The 26,465-nt window shown below is 49.2% G+C and overlaps 1 protein-coding gene across 4 annotated transcripts in view; it reads left to right on the top strand.

Annotated features, from left to right (window-relative positions):
• Positions 1-26,465, top strand: part of MCF2L2 (MCF.2 cell line derived transforming sequence-like 2) — a 296,056-nt gene that overhangs the window by 82,090 nt on the left and 187,501 nt on the right. For 3 of the 4 annotated variants that reach the window (XM_030575473.1, XM_030575475.1, XM_030575476.1), the window contains exons 3-5: positions 13,919-14,033; positions 20,143-20,233; positions 22,155-22,274. In XM_030575473.1, the coding sequence (XP_030431333.1) occupies positions 13,919-14,033; positions 20,143-20,233; positions 22,155-22,274 (326 nt within the window). The remainder of the gene's footprint in view (positions 1-13,918; positions 14,034-20,142; positions 20,234-22,154; positions 22,275-26,465) is intronic. The other variant, XM_030575474.1, reaches the window with a different exon arrangement.

Raw genomic sequence — 26,465 nt, forward strand, 5'->3', positions numbered from 1 at the left:
GACACTTTGTTTTATACATACTGTATGTGAGGCCTGGTCTTTCACACTGCTTCGCACCTTGCACATTTATGCCAGTGCAACGTGAGTGTATCAAACACTACCACTTTTGGATGGCACCTTTTTACGCTCAGTTTGCACAGTTGCAAATGACACAAGATGCAGGGTAGGGGAGAATCATATCCAGGTTTTGTTTTTTTTATTTAAGCTGACAGTGTCCCTGTAATTGAAGCACAAACTGAATATTAACCCTTGAATAAAAAGATGCATGCTATGTGGAATTAACTGGTTGCAATGGCTTTGTTTGACACATTAATTTGATACTGAAGTCTGAACTAGCTGTTTGGCAGCATCACCAGTGATTGGGGATTGGTCCTGCTTTGAGCAGGGGATTGGACTAGATGACCCCCTGAGGTCTCCTCCAACCCTGATATTCTATGATTAAGGTGCTAAAGTGGTGAGCTAGAGAGACAAAAATCTAGTATGTCTGGTGAAGGATCTCTCTTGAGTATGTTACAGTATGGGAGTGAAAATGGAGGTTAGGGCCCAGTCCATCACATATGGAAAACACTATAATCCACAAATTATGACTAAGAAAAATGGAAATAGTCTCAACCCAATCTTCATTTGGTGAGCACCAAAGAATTACCACATTGTTCAGAGAGACAAGGTGGGCGAGGTAATATCTTTTATTGGACCCGCTTCTGCTGGTCAGAGAGACTCTGTTTCGAGCTCCACAGAATCCTTCTTCAGGCCTGCAAAAACATTCAGAGCAGTTCAGCAGACCTGGCAATCTCTATACAATAGAATCCTAAGTAAAGGGAAAGCAGCAGGTTAGGGGTGAGCCTCTCAGCTGGGGGCTTAGAATGGAAGTGTTGATTCTCTGATTTTCTTAATCCGCCCTGCTGTCTTCTTGAAGTCCTCATCTGGGCTCTAGTGACACTTTGCTGAAGTGCAGACAAGCTGGTTATATGCATGTCAGAGAAAGCGACAGTCCGATGGTCTGAGCACAGAGGAAGGATGGTCCAGTGGTTAGAGCCCTTAAGCTCTGATTTTCTCTACCACAGATTGCCTTTGTGACCTTGCATAATCACATAGTCTCTGTGCCTCTGTTCCCTGTCTGCAAACTGGGGATGAACAGGAGTTCAGCACTCCCAGATATCCTGGCCCCCACACAACCCCTATTGCACCCAGCACCCACGCCCCTATTCCAGATACCTCAGCATCTCCAGACACACTGCAGCACCCATCAACTTCAAAACCCACCCAGGTGTGTTGTGAGAATTCATTAAACCAGTTGTGAGGTGCTCGGATACTGTGGTAACGGATACTATATAAGCACCTTAGATAGGGCTGCTCCTTTCTCACTAGGGCTTTGTGCACATCATGTGTCTCCCTCCCTTTTACCCACTGTAAAATCAGGCTAGTGAGGCCTAGCGGCCTCATGGGAATTTCTGTTCATGTTTGCAAAGTGCCAGGATGGTGCCAATAACTATGTAAGTACTAAGTATTATTAGTAACTACATCCATTCCTTGTGGCTCTCCCCCAGGTAGGGCTTTGATCCCACATCTGTGCCAAGTCCTGTGGGGCAATAACCTATAGGGAAAGAATGAGCTCCATCGGATGAGAGTGTGTCATGCTGATCCCCTAAGGTAGCATGTGACTTCAAGAAATTAATCCTTGGCCTTTGCCTGAGAGTAGCTCAGGTGTTTGAGGCTCTGCTCAGCATCTTATGTTTGTCTTCCTGTATATGTTGGAGTTGCTCATTCATCATTTCTAATGACACTAGTGGACGGTGAAGGCTTTAGTATGTATAATAAGCTTGGTGCAAATGCTTCAGTTGGGAGTTTCAAAGCGACGTAGGGAATTTGGATGCCCAATTGTCATTAAAATTAATGGAAATCGTGCATCCAAATCCCTTAAGCAATTTACAAATCTCAGTCCCAGTGTACAAGATAATGAAAAAGCAGGTGAAACAACTCTGCAAAGACCAGTTAGTACCTTCTCACTGGCCTATTGAGCAACTGAGCCACATTCAGCTCTGCCATTGACTTGGAGTTTGTGTGTATGGCGGAGCGGCAGGCTGAGCATTTGCCCATAGGTGGCAGCAAGATTGGTAGGGAAGCTTTTAAACTAGTAGCACAAATGGTTGGTCTATGAAGCAGGTTCATTTCTTCTGGAGGATCTCACTGGATTAGGGCTGGATTATCAAAACATCTTGGCTTCCATTTACAGGGTGGATTTGATTTAAATCACTAGTCAGGAAGACTCTATTTAATCATGGGTTTCTACATAAAAGTGCATTCTTGTTGGTTGTTATAATCTTAATACATATTCTTCACAACTCAGAGATAGATGTAGGTTTTATTTTTAGAAGGTACACACTATACATTTTTAAACAGTGATTTATTTTGAAAACTTTTCAGATTAGTTTTACAGCTATATCAGAAAATGAATGATTGGTTATTTCATTTACCTAAGGTAACTGAAGCAGATGTTTATGAAGTTATTGGGAGGTGAACTATCTCCACTTCAACACGTTAATCATTCATATTTGGAGGGTTTTCTTGCCATGCTGTATTAGGAGGAGAACATCACCAGATAGACATTTAAATTGTTTTACTTAACTAAATAAAACAACAACATTAAGTATTCTGGATTTTTTTTCTTCAACAGCAAACATATAATAATTTCACAAAAAAGCGTATGTCCCTCACTTCTCACATTTATCTCCAGACTTCTTCTCCTTGTCCAGATCTATTCTGTCCCCAACAATTTTCTATTCATTGAACTTTTTGAAACTTTGCACTTTTAGAGAGAGAGGTAAGGGATTGACTCTGTGTACAAAAATTTGCAGAGAGACAATAGAGTTGAGGGCTGTTATTTTTCACCTCTATATAGTTATTGATTTTAAAACATTTTTGCTGTTAACAAGCATGTTACCTCTGGAGACACAAATCCACAGTTTGAGAACGGCAAAACTAAGCATCTCTGATGGTATCTTTTAGAGACTGAACACTGAGTCCCAGTGGGTAGATAGAAAGATTAACCTAAATAATCTATACAGAAGCCTGTAGAACCACATAAGATTAGGTCCCTAATCCATGAATTATTGGAACTAATCTACAAAACATTTTCTTAAACATGACATGCCTATATTTTCTCATACTATAGAATTAAAATGTATAATCCCTATTCCATGATGAGATATCTTTGAGTTATAATGTATCTTAATTAAAACAATCTTTAGATAGATAGATTTTTTCCCCTCAAAAAGCATTTTATCAAAAAAATCCAATTTCAATTAAAAAATCTGTTGTTTTTTTAAATTTATTTTTAAAAAATCATTGGTTTTTTTCATCCACCCTGTCTATTTAGTCACCAAACCAAGCAGGTTTGTTTATAAAAGGGTTCAGCATGTTGGGTGCAGTTTTGTGGAATGAGCTCCTTTAAAAACATGGCCGGTAAATGTCCCAATGGGTGTTGCTGGCTGCTGCGCATCTTTGAAAATCTGGCCCTGAACTAGGGGCCTCAGTGGGAATTCTGAGCATTTCTAAAAACCAAGCACCAAGCAAATAAATTGTAATCTGTCCCCAGGGTCGGGGGAGCCGAATGTTTTAGAATGTCAGATGGAGAATGTTCAGTCCCTGGATAGTCTGGGGTGGACGGGGGAGGGGGTTCCAAGGTTCAGATGAGTATCCCAACTAATCAGTGGGGGCCTAATTCTAATCTCCCTTTACTTTTACGCTGATGTAACTCCAAGGGCAACCTCGCAGTCAAGTACGAACAGCATCCAGCCCTCCTGCAGGCCACCCGCAGCCACTTCATTCATGCCTCGTTCATAATACGGGTTAATTTTTAGAAAAGTACAAAATGGAAAAATCTTCCTTCTGCCTTTGCTCGTGTGACGCTGGTGCTTTTACCAGCCCCCTGCTCATCGTAGACACCAGGGAACAAGCCTGCATCGGCACAGAGATGAGACAGGCTGAGCCACCTCTGTCAGCTGCGGTGTGGGAGTTCTATTGCTACATGTTCCAAATCCCAGTATAAACCAAGCACAAGGAATCATCTGATTTGACAGTGCGGATGGCCCCATCCCCTCCTGTCCCTCAGCCTGGCAGCTCCAGCACTTCTCTTTCCTCCCTCCCATGTTCATACTTCAGCATAGAATCATAGAATATCAGGGCTGGAAGGGACCTCAGGAGGTCATCTGGTCCAACCCCCTGCTCAAAGCAGGACTAATCTCCAGATAGTTTTTTACCCCAGATCCCTAAATGGCCCCCTCAAGGATTGAACTCACAACCCTGGGTTTAGTAGGCCAATGCTCAAACCACTGAGCTATCCCTCCCCCCCCATTTTTTAATAAAGCATCCTGATTTTTTTTCCTTTCATTTTGCCCCTTTCCTCACTGTTCCCCTAGTCCACGCCGCAAAGGGAGAAGGCGGGAGAGAGGACTGGGGCACGGAGAGAGAGAGGTAGAGCTGAAGGAAATGGGAGCGGAGGTGTAAGGGAGAGTCAAGATGAAGGGCTGAGAAGAGTGTTATCTGCACCAGCCAAGTCTCGTGAGCTCTCACCTAGCTTACTGTGACGACTTCCTTCCCCTCCCTCCAGTCACCCTCTCCCACTTCTCCAAGGGCAGTCACGCTGCCGAGCAACACACGTGACATTTAATGCAAATGAGCCAGTCAGCTAATTTGCATATTTGCAAATAAGCTGCATGTGACCGTAAATTTCCATTTCTGTTTAATACACCCTTCCGCAAGCAGTGGCGAGGGTTGGACTTGATGCTGTGTAAAACTTAGAAAATATGAGACTAGGGCCAGTAGGGTGTAGGAGGTGCTGGGGGCGAGAGGGCGTGGGATTGCTGGGTGAGGTTTTACGGTGCTTGAGTTGGTGGGTGCTGGAGTATGTCAGGGGATGCTGCAGTGCCTGGGTGCTGTGGGTGTTAGGGGGGAGTGCTGTTTGGGAGGGGAGCTGGGGTCTGTCTTGGAGGGATGTGATAGCTGGAATCTGGTGGTTGAGGTGTCTCTGGAGAATAGGGGTCTGGGAGCTGTCTGGAATCTCTCTGAGGGGCAGAGGTCTGGGGTCCAGCTTGGTGGCAGAGGGGATTCAGGAGTCTGGCTGGCGTTTCTTTCAGGGACTGGAGTGTGCAGTCGGACTGGGGTCCTGCTCTTGCTGCTGCTATTGCCAGCTGCCCTTACCCACTTGGATCTAGCAGCAGCCATGGGGAGACAGCCTTGAGGCCTGGTGGCCTGAAGCCATGCTCCACTTTGGCATCCATGCCCATGCACAGCTCAGCAGGGTGTGTGAAATTCAAGCTGAGCTGCGGGCAGGCATGACAGAGCTGCCAAGTGTGAGCATCACATGAGGGCAGCCCAGAAGACGTTACTTCCCTCCCGATTATTGCCAGCCTTTCATTGCCTTCCCGGTGTCACTTCGCCTCAAACTCCCGCTGCTCCCTCTCGCGGCCTGACATCTCAGCCTCTGGTCACCTCAGTGCCCTGATTTCCTCAGAGGCCCGTGCCCTTCTCCTTTGCTCTCGGTTCTGTGACGCTTTCTCTTCTTGGCTCCCTGCCTGAGCTGTGCTGCTCCCTATCCTGGGAACAACCTCCCTCCTTGTCCTGGTCTGCCATGTACCCCCTCTCTCCTCTCACCTTAAACCCCTGAGGACACTCCCCTTGCTCTCCTCACCAACAACCTTCCCCCTGCCACAGCTCAGCTGCTGGATGCTGGTTTGGGCTTATTTATTTAGCCTGGGGTTTTAATTCTTCTGACCAGTGAGGACACCAGCCATGGAGGAGGGGGAGCTGCTGAGTGTGCCCAAGCCCAGGAGACGAGACAGAGCGCCTGTCTGCTTTTAAGGAGGGGCTGAGGGGGAAGATAGATCGCCATTACTTTAACTCCCGGCTGCACTCATTACAAGGGTGAGAGAGCTGCAGGAGCTCCAATGGGGCCATGGCGTTACAGCTGCATGCTGTAGCCGTTTATTTGTCCAGCCTGGGACAGCCTCTGTCCTCACCCCAGCAGTGCGCAGAGTATAAAGGTCTCATAAGGGACAGGGAGAGCAGTCCCTTAGGTGCAGGTCCAGCTGGAATCAACCCTGAGCTGTTCCATCTCACAAGCTCCAGTGTCGGGGTGTGGTGCGGGTAGGCCCAAAGGGTGCATTGCTAGAGATTCTGTGCAGGCTCTGCTGTCATAGGTCTGAGCAGCTGGGGGCATCTCTAACTTGGGCTGGGTGGCCATGTCAGCCACCAGAACAGCCCAGAAGCCAGAGGGAACAAAAGCGACTACAGACCACCTTTGTTCCTTCTCTCTTGGGCTGTGTCTTTTGCGCTGCACTTCCTGCAAGTGCAGCACAGAATTGGACACCACGTGGAGTCACTCTGGATTCACCCTGGTGTAAGTGATGTTAGAATGAAGTACGGGGAGGTGCTGTGCACCAATCCGTAGAATGTACTTAGCCTGCTTTGGGCCGAATTCCACAGCACTTACTCAGTCCTCATGCTAGTGGATCTTCTGTGGAAATTTTGCCTGAGTAAGGACAGTAGGATCTGGCCCATGATATTCTCATTGTTTTTTTTAATTCATGTCCTCAGCCCTCCCAGTGACTTCAGGCATGGGTGCCTTGGGGATGGGGGAAGCGGGCCCAGGCTCCCCTGGGACCCTAACTGGATGATAGAGGGCTGTCTGGAACAACTTTAAGTGAGTAATGATGCGACCTTGTCTGCCAGAATGCAATGCTACTCACTCAAATTTGGGTGAGGTGACCTCCAACCCATCATGACAGAGTGGCCAAGCATGGTTTCAGTGAGGGACATTGTAACCTGGGGCACAGGGCTGCTGCAGCGACACTCAATTTTGAGGCAGCTGGTCTGGTAAGCTGGGCCCACTGCTTAGCAAAATTCTGGTTGTGCCCCTGTCTTCAGGACAAATCATATTAACATAAGCCCGCCCCTTGGCTCCCCAGAAGGGTTGCAGTTGGCCTGTTCAGAATCTGCAGAAATTAGCATAAGGATGTGAACACAGAGAACGCTGCAGCCACACCTAGTGTAATTTAAAAAAAGAAATTGACAGCCCCGGCATTTCGAGATGGCTGGAAATCCTTTGCCAGAAACAGAGGGCGCCTTCCAAGCTCTTGTGTGTAATGAGCTTCCCTCCCCTGTCATTATCTCGTTAAATAAACTGACAGCAGGATTTTTCCTTGTAATCCATCTCCCCAGAAGCTATTGCCGATTCAGATCTGGGTGAGGCTGAGGCAGACCACGTCTCATGTGTTTCCACTGCCAGTTGTCATATTGTATACCTGATGGTCTGAGTCTTCCAGCATAATAATCATGCTTAGCATTTTCTGGTCCCAAATCTGTCCTCACTTACACCCGAGCAATCTCACTGATTTCTGTGCAGGAAAGGATCTGTGTTCAGATTTCAGCTTTCCTCTTTCTCCAGATATTACTGAATCCATTAATACTCCAGACACTCCTATGTACCAGTCATCCCCATTTCAGAGAAAAGGAGACTGAGGCAGAGAGATGCTAGGTGAATCCAGAGAGTTGGTTTCAGTGTCATTTTCAGAACCCAGGAATTCCTGGCTCTTAGTCCTCTGCACAGATTGCTAGGCCACATGGCTGTCTCCTGAGATAACTTTATGATGTACTTTTCCCCATCTCAGAGCATGGATGACATCTTCAGGCAATGGGCCAATTTCCTTGGCCTCATTAATTCTGCTTTGCATACACTTTGAAGCTGGTTTAACTGGATTTCCCTTCGGTAAAGGAATCCTCCAGTAGCACAGACCTTGCTACATTGGCTCTATCTCCCCACCCCCTTGCAGCCCCGGCAGAGGAGAGGTGGCTGAGGAAAAGGTGATGTTGGCTTGCTTGCCCATGAACTGCACTGATCCCCAGCTGACCAAACTCCTTCTGGGGTGGGGTTGCTGGAGCAGGTGCCAATTTAAGGCTTGTCTACAATGGGAAATTAACCAAAATAGCTATTGCACTTCAAAGTCACATCCTACTTTAATCCAAAATACCTTTCAAGAGTAGACGAACCTTTGAGCAGCTGTGGGGCTGAAATGGAGAGGGTGGTACACAGACAACTTGAGGTGGGGATTGATGGAGGGGTGCCAAGAGCCCCTGAGGTGTGCAGTGAGCTTGACCTACAGAAGCAATGAAGAGGGTTGCCAACTTTCTATTGGCACAAAACCGAACACCCTAGCCCTGCCCCTTCCCAGAGGCCCCATCCCTGGCCCACCCCTCCCCTAAGCCCCTGCCCCCTGCTCACTACCATTCTCACTCCCTCAGTGGCTCACTCTCCTCCACCCTCACTTTCACTGGTCTGGTGCAGGGGGAGGGGAGGGCTCTAAATGGGGGTGAAGGCTCTGGCTGGGGGTGTGGGCTCGAGGGTGGGGATGAGGGGGTTGGGGTGCAGGAGGGGGCTCAGGGCTGGGGCACGGGGTTACCTCAGGTGACTCCCAATCAGCGGTGCAGCAGGGCTAAGGCAGACTGCCTGCCTGTCCTGGGACACTGTGCTGCACCCCAGAAGTGGCCAGCAGGTCCGGCTCCTAGGCGGGCAGGCGGAGCAGGAAGCTCTCGGCTGCAGGCATCGCCCCCACAGCTCCCATTGGTCAATTCCTGGCCATTGAGAGTGCGGAGCTGATGCTCGGGGCAGAGGCAACACGCAGACCCCTGAGGCCCCCCGCCTAGGAGCTGGACCTGCTGGCCGCTTCCGTTGCCCCAGGACAGGTAGGGACTAGCCTTCCTTAGGTCCGCAGCACTGCCAACCAGACCTTCAATGGCCCAGTTGGCGGTGCTGGTCGGAGCCACCGGGGTCCCTTTTCGAGTGGGTGTTCTGGTCGAAAACCAGACTCCTGGTCACCCTATGAAGCGTGTTTGATTTCCTCTGATGTTACCTGTCTTGCCCACAAGATGTCACTAAATATTCTATCTGCAACTAAGTACCCAGTGGTTTGCCACACTTCAGCCTCATAAGCAACACCAGGAACAGAATCTGGATCAGTGCAGATCGCAGCAACAATCTGTCCAGGGAAAATTCTGATTAATTTTGGATGGTGACGTATTCCAGCCCACTGCTGCCTACAGCTAAATTGGATGTGATGGAACCGACAGGGAACTGAGGTTTGCCATCAACCAGGGTTATGTGGAGTCAGTGGCCTATAAGTAAGTTCAGTGCAACATTGATGATAACCACTTTTTTTTTTTTGCTGTCTGGCCAAGATGCGGTTTAACAGCTGTGGGACTGTGTTCTCCCCTGGCAGGAAGTGTCTACTGGATGAGTTAATACAGTAGGTGGTCTTTTCCATCTGTAACTAAAGTGATCCTGTATCAGAGGGTAGCCGTGTTAGTCTGGATCTGTAAAAGCAGCAAAGAATCCTGTGGCACTTTATAGACTAACAGACGTTTTGGAGCATGAGCTTTCGTGGGTGAATACCCACTTCTTCAGTCATGCATCTGAGGAAGTGGGTATTCACCCACGAAAGCTCATGCTCCAAAACGTCTGTTAGTCTATAAGGTGCCACAGGATTCTTTGCTGCTTTTAAAGTGATCCTGAGGATTAGAAGGGAGCAAAAAGGGGTCAACATTTGAAAATGTCCTAGCAAAGCCACCCCTTTGCCAAGCATCTCGACTGAAAAACTGCTTTTATGCGGAACTCGAGGAGACTGAGTTGGGGAGACGAGGAAGCATTTGTCATGCTCTCTGGAGTGGCTCAGGACTGTGAGTGCCTACCTCAGGCCAGACTGTCAGAAAACAGGGCATATACCCCAAACTGACAGTGTGTTCTAGAATTAGGTTTCACTGAGCCAATAACAAATGTGAACTGCTGGCTCACTATTCCAGTCTTACCATGGAGTCACAGACCGTCCCCTTAGACCAGTGGTCCCCCAACCTTTTTTGTCTGGCGGGTGCCGGGCAACAAGCCACCAAGGACCCTGGCTGGTGGACGAGCATCTGCCGAAATGCCGCCCGGAAGCGGCAACGTCAAAATGCCACCAACAAGCAGCATCATCCAGAGGCTTCGTCGCTGAAATGCCGCCGAAAATCAGTGGCTTTTCGGCGGTGATGCCTCTGGATGATGCTGCTTCTTGATGGCGCGTTTCAGCAGATGCGCGTCCACCAGACAGTCCGCGGGCGCACATAGATGCCCCAGCGGGCACCATGGCACCTGCGGGCACCGCACTGGGGACCACTGCCTTAGACTCTCCAGTCTATCTCGCCAGCCAGACAAACTGGACTTTGTGATAAAAGTTCACTTATACCAAAAATCCCATCACATTGAGGTTGCTTCCAGTCCCAAGAGACCAGTCACTTACCCCAGATCGATTGGCACGCTAGATCTTATACCAAAGACAATGCTGGCAGCCAATTTTATAGTAACTAACTAACTAAAGGTTTATTAGCTAAGAAAAGGAAGAGTTATTGAGAGGTTAAAGAAGGTAAAATATATGCCCAGTAAGTCACAGTTTGTCATTCCAAATGGTGACAGTGATCTAATAAACTCCCAGTTTCCCAAAAGTCTTTTCAGGGTACCCAAATTGTCTCTGGGGATCTCTGCTTTGCATCTGGTACATTTCCCTGTAGGAGTCCAAAGAGTCCCGAGATGCAGGATCTTTTCTTGAATCCATACTTACAGCTTGTTCTCACAGAAAAAAGCTGACCCCTTCTCTACCTCCGTGGGCTTTTCCTCTGACAGAGAGTAAGGAATGTGTTTTGAGTCTTCAACTTCCAATTATCACACACACTGACCCTGTGCTTTGAAATTAGCCCTTTTCTGTTATAGTTCTTCATTTGCATTCCTCAAGGCTTCTTTCTCGTTTGATGGGTGATTTAGGTACAGGAGTATCACAATGTAAATGTTTGCTAGTACATTATAACAGGATACAAATAAATTGGGGTGGCCAACCTGAGCCTGAGAAGGAGCCAGAAGTTACCAATGTACATTGCCAAAGAGCCACAGTTATACATCAGCAGCCCCCATTAGCTCCCTCCCCCAACCCCGCTCCCAGCACCTCCCCCCCACCAGCAGCCCCGCCCAGCAGCCCCTCCTCCGCCCTCCCCCCACCTCCCGATCAGCTGTTTTGTGGTGTGCAGGAGGCTCTGGGGGGAGGGGGAAGAGCGAGGGCACGGCAGGCTCAGGGCAGGGGGTGGGAAGAGGTGGAGTGGGGCCTGTGGCAGAGCCAGGGGTTGAGCAGTGAGCACCTCATGGCACATTGGAAAATTGGCGCCCGTAGCTCCAGCCCCAGAGTTGGTGCCTATACAAGGAGCCACATGTGGCTCTGGAACCACAGATTGGCCACCCCTGAGATAAATGAAAACAATTCATGTAACATCCCTCTGGTTCACTGGTCCCCAACTTTTTTGGCTGGCGGGCGCCAGCCAAAGGACCACTGCGGCGGTGGAGCACCTCTGAAATGCCGCCGAATTTTGGCAGCATTTCGGCAGGGACGCCTCTCGATGTCACTTGTCGATGGCATGTGGCGTCAGCTAGAGGTGTCCCTGCCGAAATTCGGGGGCGACATCTCTCGATGACATCACTTGTCGGCAACAAGCGTCGTCATCGAGAGGCGTCCCCGCCGAAATGCTGCTGAAATTCGGCGGCATTTAGGCGGGTGCTCTCCCGGGGGCCAGGACGCAGGCGCGTTCAGATGCCCCCGCGAGCGCCATGGCGCCCGCGGGCACCGCGTTGGGGACCACTGCTCTGGTTCTTATGCAGTTGAAACATCAAATACACTCTTATACATTGAACAATCACTTTGATCTATGCTGATATACATGCAAACTGGCCTGGGGCTGTGTCATAAGCTGACACCTGGTCTGCCAGCGTCATAGCATTATGTTAATGGAACAGTTAATGTGGTGAGACGCTGGCCACAGATGGTCCAGCATGAAGTGGGCACTCCTGGGCAGCGTGTGAACCGCAGGCTGGGGGAGGCCAGCCTCCAGGCCAGCCCTGCCCCTTCCACACACTCCCACTGCCGGACACCCCCCATCCACAGCCACTGGCTCACACCCCAACCTAGTTTCCCCAGCCCCAGAGTGCCGGAAGGGTGGGCAGCACATGTCCCCAGCGTCCTCATTCCCAGAGCGCCGGGAGGTCGTGCAGCCCCAGCCCCGGAGCGCCGGCAGGGTGGGCTGCCACACAGGGGGACTGGAGCCTCACTGCTGCATGTAGAGCAGGCAGGAAGCAGGAGCAGGGTCCTGGGAGTGGAGCCACGCCTGGCAGTTTGGAGAGGCACAGCCTCCCCCAGCCTATGATTCCTGCTGCCCATGAGGGCACTAATCCCCTGGATAAAACCTGCTGCGCTTTGGGGGCAGGGCCAAGGCAGGATGGGGAAGAGCAAAGAACTTCCTTCCCTGCGTTGCTCATGCCAGTTTCTGGGTGGCAATGACCCGTATTAACCCCTGGCTGCAGCTTCCCTCTGTGACTGCCACCGAGCTGCAGCAGGAGGACCCAGCTAAAGATGGCTCCTCTAGACCAGTCCGCCAAGTTGGGGAGAGAGGAGGGCCTGTAGGGCAGGAGCTGTGGGAGGATGATGGGGACTCTTCCACAGAACCCATGGGGTTTGGCAGGCCCCACCCCCGAAGGGATAATTCCCTGGAAATTCCCCAAGGAGAAGGCCACAGAGTTTACCTTCCGGCAGGAGTGATGTGGAGCACAATCCCGGCTTAGGCAGATCTCCCCTTGCCTCAGGAAGATCAGAAAGAGTGCTGCAGGGTTTAACCCTTTACTGGGTTTGCAGTCAGGACCAAACAGCTGATTTTATTGAGGTGGGTGGGAGGGACTTGCCAAAGACCCTTAGCAGCGATTACAGGATGAGACACTTGCAGTAAAAACCCTAGCGTTTTCACTCCCTTACTTATTGCCATCCTGTTTGTCTATACTTTCACTTAAGCTCTTTTCCACACCAATGGAAGTCAGTGGAAAGAATCCCATTAACTTTAATGGGGTTTGGATTAAATCCTTATTCCTCCGCAGAGCTGCAGAGCTGCTAATCCAGAAACCTGGTTTGGGGACTGAACTGGGGATTCATGCTTTGCCCAGTGGACACTAGGCCCATCAGAAGAGTGACGAGCCTGATTGCTAAGTTACTATCCTACGCTATGTATGTTACTACATTACTCAATCCAACGCAGAATTAAGCCACTAATGTAACAGGAAAACCAGGGATGGGCATGAGCCACAAAGCTGAGATCTCCACCCAGACTTCTCTTAAGTTTGGGGGGAGGTTGGATCCTGGGTTTGGATCCAAGAGGTGGGGGCTAGGCATGAATGTGACCTGGAGGTCCCTGGCCTGTACAGGTGTGTGTGTGTGTGTGTGTGTGTGTGTGTGTGTGTGTGTGTGTGTGTGTGTGTGTGTGTGTGTGTGTGTGTGTGTCCTTTTTTTAGTATTTTTGTGAATGAAAGCCCCAAAGCCTGGTTTGTTCCTGGAATTCTATTATTCAAATATTATTTAATATTTAGCATCCAGATGCTCTAGTCAGGTTCAGCATCCACATCCCATTATGCACAAATACGTAGGGAGACATGGTTTCTGTCCCAAAGAGCTTACCTGCAGTCCTGGTTGGTGACTGTGTCTGTGAATCACGAAAACTTCACAAATGAGCACTTGAAGCAGAGGCAGAGAGGTGAAGTGACTTGGCTAAGGTCACACAACCGTCCAGTGGCAGAGCCAGGAACAGAACCCCTGGGCCAGATTCTTAGTGTAAATTGGCATAATGGAGCTACATTGATTTATACAAACTGAGAATCTGTCCCCAGGTCTCCTGTGTCCCAGTCTGGAGCCTTATCCACAGGATCACAGTGCTTCTCGGTGAGGAACATGCTACCGTTTCATGACATGCTGCATTGGCTGATCCTCTGCTCTCGGGACATTTCTAACCTCTTGAAAACTTCTCTTATTTGCAGGAGGCAGAGGGAAGGATGGGGCACCCATTATAACTTTCCCAGAGTATGCAGGGTTCAGCGATATACCCGACGAGGATTTTCTGAACGTTGTGACGTATTTAACCAGCATTCCCAGGTGAGCCGAATCACAAAGGCCTGCTGTCTCCCTGCAGCTTCACTTCCTAAGTGGGTCACTGTTTTACTTTGTGTTCACTGTTTTAGAACTTCTGAGAGGTTGCAGTCTGGTGGCCGTGCAGAACCAGGTCATCCAGCATGGAATTCACTCCTCTGCTAAAGACCAGCTCACGCCATATGCACGACTTATGTCCCACTTCAGCCGTGCATAGGCCTGGATCTGGTCTTCTGTATATGAGTGAATTTCACCCACACAGAACAGATACAGCACAGGCTTCCCCCAGGCAGCCCTGCCCTCTCATCCACGCACAACAGAGGAAGACTCATAGACTCATAGACTCTAGGACTGGAAGGGACCTCAAGAGGTCATCGAGTCCAGTCCCCTGCCCTCATGGCAGAACCAAATACTGTCTAGACCATCCCTGATAGACATTTATCTAACCTACTCTTAAATATCTCCAGCGATGGAGATTCCACAACTTCCCTAGGCAATCTGTTCCAGTGTTTAACTACCCTGACAGTTAGGAACTTTTTCCTAATGTCCAACCTAAATTTCCCTTGCTGCAGTTTAAGCCCAGAAGAACCAGAGCTGACTCTGGATGTGTGCTTTATGGCAAGATTACAGAAGGGGGGAACTGCCAAGGGCGAGACTGGTACACCGTAGAGCCTTGCTACTCTGCAGTTTGTTAATTCACCCTCAGCAACTGTCTTTCCCTACTTCCCAGCACAGAGTGAGTAGCAGAGGGCTATAGTATGGTCTTTACACAATATACTATAACAGTGCAGCTATATGTACTAGAACAATTTTCCTGCCAACGTTATAGCATTGGCAGTAGATTGTCTTTCATTTTGCTCCCAAAGTCAAGGGAGACATCTAGGTAGAAAACAATTGACCAGGAAGAGGGTGCAGGCTATTAGATTGTGGGGAAGGTTACATATGGTTCCACCAGGAGTTACCCCAAATATGAATTTGGCTCTGTATGTCAAGTCAGAGCTATTGGTGCCTGAAGGATGTACAGCTGTTGCAAGCTGGCTAAGTGAAGCTAAACTGAGAAGACAGAATATGATGCTGATGGCAATGATGTATTTTCTCTGTTTCTTTGGCTTCTCTGAAATAACATCCTGGTACATTCCACCTGGATGCTGCTTTAGCACATCTTTCAAGGCAGAAAAATACAGAGCGCTTTGCAGGGCTAGATTTTCTAAGGGCCTCCAAAAATGTACTTCTTGAGGGGAGAATATCCTTAATTTTTTAGTATTGCAAGTTGCATTGACTTAAATGCCAAAATCTCAGTGTTTTATTAATAGACCTATTATACATATCAGTACTAGTTGGAATAATACATTATAAATTATATTGATTGTGAGTTATGGCTTTGTTTTAATTGAATAATTATTCACAAATAAACATTTTAGTTATCTGAGCTGCTCTGGTAAACAAAGGATGGCCATAATGGTCCATCTAAGCCAGTATCCTGTCTTGTGACAGTAGCCAGTACCAGACGCTTCAGAGGGGAATGAACAGAACAGGGCAATTATTGGGTGATCCATCCCCTGTTGTCCAGTCCCAGCCTGTGGCAGGGGAAGGTTTAGGAAAACCCAGAGCATGGAGTTGCGTCACTGACCATCTTGGCTGATAGCCATTGATGGACCTATGCTCTGTGAACTTGAAACCAGTTAGACTTTTGGCCTTGACAGCATCCCATGGGAATGAGTTCCATGGGTTAATTGTATTGTGTGTGCAGAAGTACTTCCTTTTGCTTGTTTTAAACCTGCTCCCTATTAATTTTATTGGGTGATTCCTGGTTCTCGTGTTATGTGAAGGGGTAAATAACACTTCCTTGTTGGAGGTGAGGAAGCGCTGGAATGGGTTACCCAGGGAGGTGGTGGAATCTCCATCCTTAGAGGTTTTTAAGGCCTGGCTTGACTAAGCCCTGGCTGGGATGATTTAGTTGGGATTGGTCCTGCTTTGAGCAGGGCATTGGACTAGATGACCTTCTGAGGAGTGTTCCAACCCTAATCTTCTATGGTTTTATTTGCTTTCCCCACACCTTTCATGATTTTATAAAGCTCTACCATATTCCCCCCCGAGTCATCTCTTTTCTAAACTGAGCTGTCCCAATCTTTCGAATCCCTCCTCATACACGTGTCCAACCCTGGTCCTCTCCCTCAGTCTGAACAGAGGAACCTGAACGTCACAAGAGCCTTCATGTATTTACTCGTTTCAATTTTCATTTCAAAAACTGATGGAGAAAGAACTCATTAGAAGACCGAGTCTGCATGTGTCAGCATTTGAAATGAATGAATTACTGAGGCTGCCGGGTTGTTTTGATGAGCATTGTGTTTTTGACAGCATTTAGCACCAGAAACATCAAATGTCTGCCTTTCAAATTAGCCTCAGCCTGGGTATTGCTTTCAGAAGAAGAATTTAAAATATCTGCTAGTGAATATTGGCTTATCTTTAACAAACCACATTGCTGATCTACTAAATGGAGCTGGGATGGATCAATAAGGGTCAATTTCTAGGTAGCTTAATCACTAGGCCAGTGGATTGAACCCAGCCCAGGTCAGCACTGTTAACTAAATTTTGTTATCTAAAAGGCTTCTCAGTGCCCAGGGCCGGCTCCTGGGTTTTTGCCGCCTCAAACAGCATTAAAAAAAAAAAAAAGCAAAAAGCCGCAATCGCAATCAGCTCTACCGGCGCTGCTTCAGTCTTCGGCGGCACTTCGGCGGCAGGTCCCTCACTCCGAGAGGGAGTGAGGGACCCGCCGCCAAATAGCCGGACCTGCTGCCCCTCTCCGTTGGCCGCCCCAAGCACCTGCCTGCTGGGCTGGTGCCTGGAGCCGGCCCTGTCCTTGCCCCTTTATAATGAAAGAGAAGAACTTCAAGGTTGTTCAGTTTGCAGCAGCTGCTGGGTATTAGCTTTGTGCATGTCAGTGAGTCCGCGATGGTGCCCTCGAGTGGCAGGAATAAGAAAGGACCAGCTACTGTAGCAAGCTAAGGAAGTTCTCCGGGCACACGTTCCAGCAGGTCTGTGGTTCCCTAAGCTGAAAAATCAGGGTTTTGGCCCCTACGTATGTGCGAGATCAGTAAGTAATTGCATATGTTCTGTGCAGCACGTAGATTGGTTACATCGAGCGGTTATTTGAGGATTTGTTTCCTTTCCACAGTGGCCTGAGTGTTTCTTTACAAGCTACTAAACAAAAGAGAAAAAATGAATGTGCATTAAACACACAAAGGAGGGAGTACACCGCTACCCCGATATAACGCGGTCGTGGGGAGCCAAAAATCCCTACCGTGTTATAAGTGAAACGCTGTTATATCGGGGTAAAGGCGGCAGGGCTGCAGCCGTGATTTAAAGGGCCCAGGGCTCCCCACAGCAGCCCATGGCCCTTTAAATCGCTGGTGGGTCCCGCTGCCGCAGCTCCAGGATAGCAGCAGCAGGACTCCGGCCGCTGCGGGGAGCCCAGGCCCTTTAAATCGCCAGTCCAGCCATGCTGCTGCAGCCCTAGGGTAGCAGCAGCAGGGCTCCAACGGTGACTTAAAGGGCCCCGGGGCTCCCCACAGCAGCCAGAGCCCTGGACCCTTTAAAGCGCCACCGGAACCCCGCTGCTACCGCGCTATATGCGAACCCGTGTTATATCAGGTTGCATTATAGCAGGGTAGAAGTGTAATTTGAAATGATGTCACAAGGCCTTTCCACAGGCCAGGTGTTACAGTGTTTCTAATTCAAGCAGGAACTGTGCTAATGAGGATGTTCTATGAACAGTGCTGCTGAAGGGGCCTCTTCTCTTGCCGTATTGTCAGACATAGCCCTGAAAACCTTCCCTCACCTGAAGTTACTATAACTTTCCAAACTTTTTTGTTAGCCCTGTCACTCCCCACGTGCTCACCTCCAACCTCTCCATTTCCGCTGTGGAGGCTTTCAGTATGCTCGGGCCAAAGAGCTTGCTGGACGTTAGGACTGTAACCCGATTTCCTGGCCTTCCATCTGTGGTGCAGCAGCATCAATCATTGTGGCAGAGAGACACAGTCAAACCACACATCCTTGCACCTCTCCATCTGATCTGACAGGGTGCCTGTGCATAAAGACTGGACGCAGCATTCCAGCTGGAAGTTGATAGCGGATTTGCCCATATGCATCGGGACTGACAAACTGTTACAGGGGTTTCTAGTCCCATTTGGCTGAAAGGTTTGGTAAGATCAAACAGTGCCAGTGCGCAGATCTGGGGTTAGTCATCCCCCCACCCACTTCTTGTAACAGTTTAGCAACAAACCAAATGTCAGTGGTGCTTCTTTTCCGCTCTAAAGCAAATGCACACTAGAGTCTTTCTTGAAAGGCCTGGCTAGCTATTGACAAGAAACAACTGGGGAGTATTTTTGTTGCATGTGAGAGGCAGGAGGTACTTCAGTAATTGCTACAGCCACTACCCTTCTTCTGCATTAATAGATTTTCAGGCTGTTCGTTGACTTATTTAAAGAAAAAAGAAAATCTTTCTATGTTTTAAAAAGTTTTCTGGCCTTTGACTGTCCTAATTCTCATCAGAGGATAGCAGTAAAAGCCACTGATCTGAGGGACGGGGTTGCTCAGGGATCCTTCCTGGGCTTAGTATTAATCCTAGCGACAATCACTTATACAGCATCATAACTATGCATGGCACTTTTGCTTCCAGTTTGCTGGTTTGCATCCTGCACTGGATAGGTTGTGGTTCAAAATGGTTACCATCCGATGGCTCTTTGGTGACTTATGTGACGCAGGTCGGGTGGTGGTAAGTCAGGCGATCTCATCATAAAACCACCCGCAAGACTGGCCCCCATGACCTGCCTCCTGCCCATCACTCCCTGATTCCCTGAGAGAGCCACACAGTGGTAGCAGAGCAGGGTGGGAGCAGCCCTTGGGCTCTCCAGAGCATGGATCATGCAAGGAGGATTCAGGTGATCCCTCCAGGACACGACTGAGGCAGGCTGGTGTGAAGAAGCTTTCACTTCTGCCTCCCATGCTGTGCTCAGTCTTGGACTAGGCGAGAAGATTTCAGTCTCGGGGACAAATTTATCTAGCACCTCTCCCCAGTAAAACTAATTATTTGACTCTAGGTGTGTGTTGGGGGGTGACTGGTGGAATCTGAGCGATGCCTTTAATATTGAGCCATTCCTTGGAGCACATTAGTGACTAAGTTGTAAGCAGCTGCCTTGTTTGTTTCAGTCCTGTCTGGTTTGCGCCCCAGATCTGTCGTGATTCTGCGGTAAGACTCTTGGTTTGTGACACTGGGGGGAGGTGCTGCCTGTGCACTGCAGGGGAAACTCGCTTACTCACCGAAAAGTCTCCACGCTGCTCAAGGATACCCTGAGCTCTCTTGGCCGGCAGAGTGAGAGTAGCAGCCCCCCCGGAATACTGGGCGTGCCTGCACCTCACAGAGGTGGGCTCCGTGCTGGCCCTGAATAGGCAGTTCTGCAGTTCCACACATTTGGTAGCTCAGCACCCGCCTGGAGGGACTGTAGCCACAGTTCTAGCCCGTATGCTGACATAACATCCACTGAATGGCTTGCAGCCCCACTGCCTGCCTGTGAGTTGGGTGGGTGTGAGACTCCAGTCTCCTTAACTCCCGCTTTGTCACTAATTATTTGGGTATCCTGTGGGGGAAAGGTAAATTCCACTCCTTGTGAGAGATAAGTGCACTTGTCCGTCATCAGCATCTTAGGGGAATGAAGCAAATTGCCTAGGCGTGAAGATGGGTATCTAATAACTTGAATTATTTTGCAAAGCAAGGAAGATCTGTACTTCCACTTCAGGCCCAGTACAAAGCCATATGTGATCCTAAACTGTTCACATCACAGAATTTTGGCAGCCAGTAGCAAGGCAGCCGAGAGATATAACGGATAAAATATTCATGTTTTGTGGAGGCTGCTAACCTGGTTCTGGAAGGAGGAAATTTGCTGGCTTGCCTGCACGGGCAAATCAGTGCCAGTTATTCATGCTCTCGACTGTACACTGCATTTTAATCATGGGCTTGGACTGTGACATGGAGGAGGCTGGGTTGTGCTGCAGCACAGTTACTCGGAACTGGTCCACCCCCATGTAACCCAGCATCCCTCTTTCATCTATTTTGCAGTCTGGAGGCTGCCAGCATTGGATTCATCATCGTTATAGACCGACGACGGGACAAATGGAGTGCGGTAAAGGCATCCTTGACACGGATAGCTGTAAGTGCCCGGCGTTTGTGTTTACTGCCATTTGCCTTCCAGACATTAGAACTCTCCGCTGCCCCTTCAGCACAGCGAACGATCTCCTGCACTCCTTTTTAGCTGTTCATGCAGCATCTTCCCCACCCTGGAGCTCTGTGCCAAACTCGCATGTTAACTGGCAGAGACAGTTTAGCCTGTAATAATGAATGCGACCGCCTTGTGTCCTGCTAAATTAGAATGCGAGGCCATTCGCTGGGATGAATGTGTGACAAATTGTAATGATTTAAAGTGGGCTGCTCAAGATGAACGAAGTAACAGATAGTCCCTGTGCTGCTAGGAATGGCAAAGGGGCCCACTGGAGACATCTTTAAAGGCTCATGTTTTCTTGACAGCAGATCTGATAGAAACTCTTTAATGCTGCTTCTTGCTTTCACTGGAGAGAGTCAGATGTAAGAAAGTGGTTGTTAGCAATGACGAGCAGCAGATGAATATATGTATTTTATATAACATGCACTGTATGCTTATGTGCAATACTTAATTCTAACGTCTATAGAATTAGAATTAGAGTTTGGACTATCTGGGTGTCTGAATTTGATTTAAGTTAATTCCTGGGGATGCAGAATCTCTTAACAGATTTTTTTTTCCATTCCTTGCTCTGTTCAGCTGCCCCCGTGGTCCCCGGAGGACCATGTAACACAGACAAATGTCACAGGCTGGTTGTTGTGAACATGGCCACATGTCTGGGGAAGGTGGTGTGTGCCTATCTGAACAAACCCTGGGGGGTAAATAAAACCTTTCCAAGATATGAAGGGTAGATCTGGTCTTTTAATGTGCATATGTCGCCCGCCACCTATACTGCAGGATTTCTCAATCCGTGGGTCAAAGCTGGGTCACCAGAATGTATCAAAGGGTTGAACGGGAAGCTTGGGTGTATGTCAGGTCTGTCCCTGAGGGGTGGGAGGCTCTAGGGGGTGAGGTGAGGTCCAGACACCCTGGGAAGGGTTTGCAGAGACTGCCCACACTCACCCCGCAGCAGTGGCGCCAGGCCTGAGGGGTGACTGGGCTTGGCTCTCTGCTCTGGGCATTGCAGCCTGGTGCACACGGTGGCAGCGGTTTGGACCACCTGCTCCTCAGTCATGATGATAAGGGTGTGGGGGTGTCAGCTGAGTAGCCAAGGCATTATGTGACTCGCACAGATTTGGCCTGGCTAGCCCCTGGTCAGGCGGGCCGGGCCAAACCTGAGTGGTGCTGGGACCCCAGAGGTCACAATGCCCGAAGCAAGGAGTCAAGCTCAGCAGGACAGGAGCAGCCACTATAGTACACACTGTGTACTTATTACATTAGTGTGTGTTACGTATTGTGGATAAGAAATATTTAGTAAGCAAGATTTTTTTGTACTAAAGCTATTTACTGGGTTGCAACAGGCCATCTAGGTTTGCAAATGGGCCCTAAGCCCAGAAAGATTGAGAACCACTGCGGTACTAGATGGAATGCCAGCCTTGCTCAAATGTGTGCGACTATGTCGCCCCCAGTGGCTCCAGTCTAACAAAGAGAGAAGCCCTGATACTATAGTAGCTTCAAGGAGATTCTCCTTTAGTTCAAGTGGCCTGCAAATGTCTGGGTTCTTTGATGCAGAAGGTTCTGAGTTGTGTCCCCGCTATCTGCCCATTTTTGGTAATATCTAGCTGTGGTGCCAAAGCCCACTGAAGCCAGTGGGAGTCATTCCATTGACTTCAGTCGGCGATGGGCCAGGAGCGTGGTGGGCGGAACAGATGACAGCCATGCAGTCGGGTCAGCTCCAGAATCGTCACATCACCCCCCATCGCTACTTGCTTCCTGAGGAATTTCTGAGGCAGAAGTTATCCAAAATGGTGCTGTGCTGCTTTGTGGGCCTGAGGTTTAATTGCTACGCTCTGTAACATTTGCATGCTCTTTCCAGGGAGCTTTTCCGGGGAACCTGCAGCTGGTCTTTGTCCTGCGGCCCTCCCGCTTTATTCACAGGACAATCGCTGACATCGGCATTAAACTCTATCGAGATGACTTTAAAATGAAGGTACCGGTAAGCATGCACTTTTTGTCCCCGTGTTCTCTGTGTTTCTGTGTCTTCTGTTGCTTAGTGTCAGCCAACTTCTCTTTTAACCCTGTTGTTGCAGGTTAATTGCACCGGCAATCAGGGCTCCACACACCAACAAGCAGGCCTGGGCGTAGGTCAATTATTAAAAGCCCCGGAAGAAACTCGGACAAGATCAAACAAGCCATGATGAGGGCAGGGGGATTTTCAAATTAATCCCGCTGTCTTGATCAAATGGTTTCTTTGTTCCCTTTTTTTTGTGTCAGGGATAGATTCACATATTGGGGGGAGAGAGGGTAAATGATTTGTAACCTTTGCACTGGTTTGTTTAAATAGTATGTATTGATTCTGCTACTATCAGTCACAATAATACTGATGGGTTAACCATGAGAAGCCATGGGAGCTGCCATAAGATGAAAAATGGACATGACTTCACATCAAAGTGCAGTCTTGCTCTGAAATGTGAAACTGTGTAGAATTAACACTTTCTTCCTTAATGGAGCTGTGCCCAGAGTGAATGCGGAGTGGTCTCACTTGAGTGATGAGAATTAATTTTTAGTTCTGCAGAGCTAATGCAGCTGAGAGGGAGTAAGCTGGGTTCTCTTCCATCTCGTGGATCACCCACAGATCTGTGTACGTTCCAGTAGGTTATACCTGGGCAAACCAACTGAAGACAGTGGGGTTGCAAATGTGTCACCCAGAGCCTGACTAGAACCTTTGTTACAGGTCATGATGTGTGAGAAGGAAATAAACCAGCTTGACTCTCAGATCCCAGTGCAAAGCTGCCAGCTACAACAAATTGTTGACTGTAGGCTTGTAAATGGAGAACATTTGATACAGAAATCCTTGATAATGAATCAACCTGGAAGCCCACAATATCATTGTTATGGAATCACTTTTCAGAGCAGACCCAGGCTTTCAGTCGTGTTGTCATTAAGTCATAAATGCCAGTGACCTTTTATATTAAGGCAGGTAAAAGATATTGATGATGCCATCAGCAAAGCAGTCCATCACCATAAAACCCCTATAAAATCTCCTGTCCTGATAAATACTCTTGTACTATTTTACAAGTGCTCCTTTATAAAAGCAAATACTACAAAAATGGTCCAGATACTGGGTGTTTTGGGTTGAATAGTGTAGAATAGTTTTTTTTCCTTCTAGAAGGGTGTCAAGGGGGACACTCACCGCTTGGGTGCCTCCTTGTGGCTGCATGCTGCACTGCAGACTGTTTCCCACTCCTGGTGCCCCCTGTAGGTTGTCAGCCTTGTTTGGTGCATTTCAGTGGCTTAGCCCTCTGGCCAGGTCACAGAATCAAATGAGTTCCTTTTGGGGTAGCAAAGAGTTCAGCCAGAGTCAGTCTGCCCACACCAGGGTCTTCAGCCCTGGCTGTGTGCCCTTGAAATTCAGGCCTTTGCTCGGGCTTACAAATGAGCCCTGGCCCTTTCTCAAGGTGTGGGTTGGGCCTGTTTCTCCCCTCCTCCCCCTACTTCTCTGGATTTATGCCACTTTGCTGGTGCGGGAACCCGAGCCTGCCCACTACTCTGGGTTCCAACTCAGGGACCCTATACCCAGCAGCTACATACTGCTCAGTTCAGTTTATTTCTTCTACTTCCCTGGGCTTCTTTGCACCTGGCCCCTTTATCCTTCACCCTTTGCTCAGGGCCACAGTTCCCAGTCCCTCTCTACCTGCAAACTCAGCTATGCAAGTGTAGCCAGAGATCACCCTGACTAATCCCCAGGCTCCTTTGGCCGGAGAGGAGCATCCTTCCCTGCTCCTCTGATCTCAGCCAGGGACTGTCCTGCTATCTATGGCCCTGCAGCTTCTTTCAATGGAGCTGGCTGGGTGTGGCTGTCGTTAGCCCACAGACGACCTCGTTTGTGTAGTTTCCGAGATGGCTACTTCAGCTAGTCCTCTCGAGGCAGGCCTGGAGGACCAATCTTTACTGCTCCTTTCCTCACACATTGCTGTTTCCTTGGATGGGGTGTAATCAGAGCATGGGGGTCTCCTTTAGGGCCAGCTGCATCCAGTCACAACGGGTTATTATATTTCCCGGTAGTCAGTACTTTCCCATAGGCCCTGTCATCCACTAACAATTTGTCAGAGCCCCCGTTGTGTGTCTGAATGCCATTCTATCTGTTCAGAATGACTCTTCTGCCCCCAACCCTCCCCACCACCCAAAGCACGTTTGTTCATTTCCTTCATTGTATTAGGGGTAGAGTGTAATATAATGTGATACACGTAGAGAATTCTGTGCCAGCTCGGAGGTTTACGTATTAAGCCATATTACCTAAGCTTATTTCAAATCTGCTCATAATTGTGTATTTGCCTTTGGATATGGGGTCTCTTACAAATAAAAATGTATAATAGTTATTATTATTTCATATTGTTTTAATTCATATTCTGTACACTGCTGAACCCGCTAAGTAAGTAATAACGATTATACAGGGAGTTTTCATCATGCTTTTATTTAATTGTTTTTCCACGGGACTTTTGGTTTAAATTGATTGGCAAAAGAACCCACCTTGCTAGGTCTGGTTGATAGCTCAGTGTTTGAGCCTAGTTGCATAATGGCAAACGTCCACTGACCTCATTACAAGCAGGAGCAGAACGGTTATTGCTTATGTGTAAGGCTAAGATTTTGTCACGGATATTTTTAGTAAAAGTCACAGACAGGTCACAGGCAATAAAGAAAAATTCACAGACTCCTGTGACCTGTCCCTGACTTTTACTAAAAATATCTGTGATAAAATGGGAAGGAGCTGAGCAGATGCCTAGTGGCTGGAAGCTTCCAGGCCCCCCTACACCCCACCCTCACCAGCTGTAGCTGGGAGCTGCAGCGTCCCCTGCCTCCCCCAGCTGTGTGGAGAGCCGCGGAAATCCCTCTGGGACATGCAGCAGTGGCCAGGGTGCTGCGGAAATCCCCCTGCTGCCGGCAGCAGCGATCCCCTGCCACTGCCAGCAATGGGTGGGGAGCTGCGAGGATCCCCTGCCGGCAACGGGCAGGGAACTGTGGGGGTCCCCCCATGCTGCTGCCAGTGGGTGGGGAGCTGCGGAGATCCCCCACGCCACTGGCAGGGGCCAGGAACCCTGGGGTATCTCACCTGCGGCGGCTGGGAGCTTGGGGGCACCACTGCCTTACGCGGCGGGAGTACCTCACAGTCCTCTGCCGCTGCGGAACCCTGGCACCAGCGCTCCAAGCACGTGCCTGAGCCGGCAGGCCACGGGGGCCTCCTGCCGGTCGCCATTAGGGCGGCAGTCAGGCTGCCTTTGGCGGCTTGCCTGCAGGAGGTCCGCCAGTCCCACAGATTCGGCGGTGGGTACGCAGAAGCCGCAGGACGGGTGGACCTCCCGCAGTCAAGCCGCTGAAATCGCGGGACTGGGGACCTCCCGCAGGTGCGCCGCCAAAGGCAGCCTGCCTGCCATGCTTGGGGCTCCAAAAAAGCTAGAGCCGCCCCTGGAAGTCCTGGAGGTCTTTGGAAGTCTCAGATTCCGTGACCTCTGTGACTAAATCGTAGCCTTTCTTATTATGTGTTCATTGTGGGCTGGGCTGTGCCATGTCCCGTATAGATGTGCAAGGGGGTGCGGGTAGACAGCACAAATAGTCTTGTTTCCCCTTTGTAGTTCAGGTGTAGGGGCAAGTGTGACCGCTACCATGCTGGCCCCCACATTGGGGACTGAATCGGAGACCTCCAGAGCTAACACCAACAGTTGCTACAGCTTGAGTTTGTGAGCCGAGACTTTGTAACAGCGGCTGTAACCAACTCAGATACTCCACGGACTGGGCACAGAGGAAGGGAACTTGTAAACATATACTTACCAGTGGGTTACTGTAGGCACAATCCTTTTGGTACATGAGGACTGGTGGAGTCTAGCCCCAGCGGTGTCCCAGGATTTCTAAATGGCACTTGGAAGGGTGGATTGAAAGTGGTTCCGTCCGGACCAACGGAGCTGGGCTCGCACAGAGGTGCGCACACTGCATCCTGTAACTGGATGGAGTGGTGGGTGCTGCATTCCCTCTGTGTGCGTGGGTACCTGGTACCTACCTCAGCCAATCACAAGGCTTATGGGAATGATGTCTAGTGGGCAAGCTTCCCTCATCTCCACTCCAACGTGGACAGCGGCTTAGAGCCTCCATTTTCATTGAAATATTTGGGCCTGGTCCTTCTCCCACTGATGGC

Source organism: Gopherus evgoodei, chromosome 9 (genome assembly GCF_007399415.2).
Source record: "Gopherus evgoodei ecotype Sinaloan lineage chromosome 9, rGopEvg1_v1.p, whole genome shotgun sequence".
Taxonomy (NCBI): Eukaryota; Metazoa; Chordata; order Testudines; family Testudinidae; genus Gopherus; species Gopherus evgoodei.